This window comes from Aptenodytes forsteri, unplaced genomic scaffold, assembly GCF_000699145.1.
Source record: "Aptenodytes forsteri isolate BGI_AS27 unplaced genomic scaffold, ASM69914v1 Scaffold73, whole genome shotgun sequence".
In the NCBI taxonomy this organism is placed as follows: Eukaryota; Metazoa; Chordata; class Aves; order Sphenisciformes; family Spheniscidae; genus Aptenodytes; species Aptenodytes forsteri.
Window position 1 is genome coordinate 2,199,294 of NW_008796215.1, and position 4,358 is coordinate 2,203,651.

Genomic DNA, 4,358 nt, shown 5'->3' on the forward strand with positions numbered 1-4,358 from the left:
ACGGTATGCTGCCGACAAGCAGTGTCACAAACATAGTCTAAAAAAAACCCGGAGTTGCCCACAGCAGAGGCACACACCCTTTGCTCTTGTTTATTGAGCGAGAAAGCTTATATACTGTAGATTTGCTGAAGTTTAATAAATAAGGTCAACTTATAATATATAAAACAATATAAACATTTATATGCTACATGCATATCATATAATTTAAAGTAATAATTTATATAGCAAAGAGATGCAGATTTATGTTCTTCCTATTTTCCTTGACAACGCACACACACAAGAGGTGTCTATTCTTATCCATCTCCAGCCTACCAGTTTATTGTTTTCTGAAGTCAGTGCTCTAACGTAAGTTTGGGATGTCTTGCATTGGGAGTTCCAGTGCTTGTCATCAATGCCGCGGCAGCCATTTTTTACAGGCTTGGCTTCTTTACACCTCGTTTCATAAAAGTATTGCTTAACTGGAGAGTTGCCTGTTTTAATTTCTCCCAGCACAGTTACCTGGTGTCCTCTAATGTCGATCGCAGACGATTTGTCTGTGACCCATAAACTTTCACTGTCACAAACGGAATATTCCCCTCGGTGGCTCTTGTGCTCCGCGTACCTTTTCCGCCGGGAGGTTCTGTTCACCACCACCGAATTTCCAATATAATCCTCCATGAGGTACAGCGGCGGTGGTTCCAGCGGCGTGTTGTCACTCAAAAGGACTCGGGGAGAGTTGTAGCGTCTCTGCTGCCTTAAGAGGTCTGTGTCCATTGGGATAACTGGCTGGAAGTCTGATTTCACATTTTCGTCTCCATCCATGTCTTGCTGAGTGTCTGCTTTCTGCACTGTGTTTTGATAGTTTTCCTTAATATCTACCATCTGCTTAGAAAGCTTGTTTTTCAAAATGTCTGCCTGAATGAGTTTAATAATAAGAGAATTTATTGAATCTTCTGGCAAACTCCTTTGATCCATGTTGGTAGACTGGATGCCACGAAGATAAGCGAGAAATATCACATAAAAGAAGATGGACATCACCTTGTTCACCTGTAAGATCTGCAAAGAAACAGAAAGTCAAGATAAAAACAATTAAATAGGGAAGTTTACTAGATGCTGTAGACATGAAAATTCAGATTTGTTTTTAATATGTCTTACATCTTCTGCATGTTATAGATACAGATGGGCCATGTGTTTCTTTTAAGATAATTTTTCATTATATTTTGTAATGAATGCAACTGTTTTCTGACTTTTTTTTTCAGTGTTTCATCTATATTTCATGCACTTTTCAGGATGACCTCACTTTTCCTCTTTTCAGGATGACCTCACTTTTCCTCTTTCCATGTATAGTGGCAGATATGTCAGTTAGGTCCTTACTCTACAGTGGTAGGTAGCTACTGTTGGGATAGTATGTCCAGGTCTTGGCAGCAGAGAGAGGACAAGTTACTTTCACAGAGTCTATTCTACAGCATGGTTTAGTTTCAAAAGTGCAAGATTATGCAGAGTAGAAGATTATCTAATGGTGTAAAATGAAGAAGTTCTGACTTTACTAAGTATGTCAATTTTTGTGTGTTGACATCTCATGGATCCCTCAAATTACTATTCATCAAATGGCTTGTGTTTAACTTTACCTTAAAAGCATCATCATATACTGGGAAATAAATACTGTGTTTCAATAGCTCTTTCTTTCTCTTTCTCTCTTTGGTGCTATAAGGGAAAGTATTCTTGAAGGAAAAGGATGCAGTCAAGCAGCAAAGTGGGGTTTCTTATATTTTGAACTTCAGAAAGCAGTAGTTAGACTTTTGTAATACAAGTGAGAAGTTCAGATGGATCCACAGACCATTTTGTACTGGTTGTTTGCAGGGTTGGGGATTGGGTTTTTTTTTGTTGCTTTTAATGAAATTCCTTCATTACATTTATATGAAGTGGAACAAAACTGGTTGTAGTTAGAAATATTCAAGGACAGATGGGGGGACACCACCACCACCCCCCCTCCAAAACTGACGAATCTTGTTCAAAAATATTGAAATGAACTCAAGATCAAGATTTTGAAAACTGGACCTAAAATTGTGCTTCTTTTCTGTACTGTACTTTGCCATGAACTGGCCCATATGGATTCTTGTAGTGCCCTTGTAATTCTAGCTTCTGAGCATCTTCTAGAAGCTCATTTGTCATTTCTGGCTAAATCTTTCTGTCATCCTGTTTTTGTAGTTAAGAACTGTGAGCATTCGTCTAAGAAGGTGTTCTTTTCTTTGTGGATACCTGTATGTTTTGTATTTGCACTTATATTCAAATGAAATTAATTTTCAATGTAAAATACTAAATCATGGAAGCAAACCATCACTTCAAAGCACACCTATTTTAATGAAATTGTTGCACAAGTAGTGGATTGAAGGAGAAAATATTAAACTTATGTTTGAGCACTTTCATACCATGTGGGAAGCCCTGGCTGTAGTACTGCTCCAAGTGACTCAAAACAGTCTTGAACTTGATTCTCCTGCACTGCAAACACCCCACTACATGTCAGACCACTAGCACTCTAGGATGAAGGCACAGAGTTACAGAACATAGAACAGATGTTCTATGGAAGGATCCTCAGGAGATCATCTAGTCCAATCCCACTGTTCAAAGTAGGGTCAGCTAGAGCAGCTAGCACAGGGCTGTGCCCAGTCAGGTTTTGAATATCTCCATGGATGGACACTCCATAGCACCTCTAGGCAACCTGTTCCAGTGTTTGACCACCCTCACAGTAAAAACCAAACCAAACCAAACCAAAAAAAAAAAAACAACTCATGGTTCAGTATTATTTCCTGTATATCAGTTTGTGCCCATTGCCTCTTGTCCTTTCTTGGGACACCCCTGAGAAGATCCTGGCTCCATCTTTTTTACTCCCTCCCATCAGGTATTTCTACACTTCGATAAGATCCCACTGAGCCTTCTCTTCTCTGGGCCAAACAGCCCCAGCTCTCTCAGCCTCTCCTCAAATGACAGGTGCCCCAGTCCCTTAATCACCTTTGTGGACTCACTCCTGTATGTCCATGTCTCTCCTGTACTGGCGAGCCCAGAACTGGACACAGAACACCAGATGTGGCCTCACCAGTGCTGAGCTGAGGGGAAGGATCCCCTCCCTCAACCTGCTAGTGATGCTCTGGGTACTCTGTGTTTTTCCCAGAAGAAATTGCAGAGAAATCAGGCCTCTTAAACAGAAAATTTTCCACTTCTTCAAATCACCATTTTCTGCTTAAGAAGGCAAACCATTTTCTATTTAAGAAGGCAAAGAAAAAAAATGAAAAAGTTTTACTGGAGAATCCTCTATCCTCTCTAAGCAAAACTCCTTTTAGCAACAGTGAGTCCCCACTTCATAGCTTGGAACTGCAGCAAAATCAGAGCTACCCTCTGTGGATGTGTGATCTGCCCTTTTATGGACAAGAAATGTGTTTTCTCCATTCTCAGTTTGTCACAGTATGAGTTCACCTAAAACTAGACTGTTACTTGCAGCTATGTTATGCTTTGGAAAAAAAAAAATCTAAGATTTTCAGTTACCATACAATTACTGTCATACCTAAACAAATACTAACTTAATGTAGATGGATCTCAGAGCCCAGACCGTGCTGTATAAAAAGACCTCTTCCTGTGCAATTTGGTCTTCCCTCAGTAAATTATGTGCTTTTAAAAACAGTAAAAATATTATAAAACAGATGTCATTCAGCAGATTTCTTACAGCACTCAGAAGGGCTAACCCACACGCAGTATGACATACAAGTCCATAGGATGGTGAGCAAAGCTCTCACAATGCTCAGCTCAAAAGCTGAAAGCATTATTCATGCCAACATGCAGCTGCATGTAATCACTGGTCTGCTTAGTTTCAAAACTAAGTGGCACTAGCAAAATACACAAGTTGGAGCAGGGGACGAGGTGGGAAAAGTAAGACTGGAGTTCCTGCAGACTCTCTTTAATGTCATGCTGCACACAAAAAGGAAGGGTTAGGGACCTCAGAATTAGAGCAGTTCAAATAAACTACTTTTCTCATCCATGGAGGAACCCTGTTAGTGGAAAGAAATGTTTAAATGTATTTTTTTGAAGCTAAAGTAAAATGTCTTGCGGATTTGGTGGGAAAGGTGTTAAACTACTCTGAAATTTGACTTGTAGTTTGATTTGTACTTGGCAAATTATTTGCTGCAAAAGTAAAAATGTTTCAGAACCAATCTTTACATTTTTCTGGGATGTTTTGGGGTGCAAAGTTTGGAAAGAAAATGCAAACGCTTAATGAGATTACAGTTTTCAGGGAGTTCCTCCAAGACAGTTCACCTAGGAGGTTCATAAGTGGCATGTTCAGAAATTCCAGTTGATGACTTGAAATTGGCAGGCTGCCCGTGACGTCC

The 4,358-nt window shown here is 39.8% G+C and overlaps 1 protein-coding gene across 1 annotated transcript in view; it reads right to left on the reverse strand.

The window, feature by feature from the left end:
* Window positions 1-205: 205 nt before the first annotated feature.
* NTF3 (neurotrophin 3) overlaps window positions 206-4,358 on the reverse strand; it is a 53,578-nt gene continuing 49,425 nt past the window's right edge. The window contains exon 2 of the mRNA XM_009288503.1: window positions 206-1,035. Within this exon, the coding sequence (XP_009286778.1) occupies window positions 241-1,035 (795 nt within the window). The 3' untranslated portion in view covers window positions 206-240. The remainder of the gene's footprint in view (window positions 1,036-4,358) is intronic.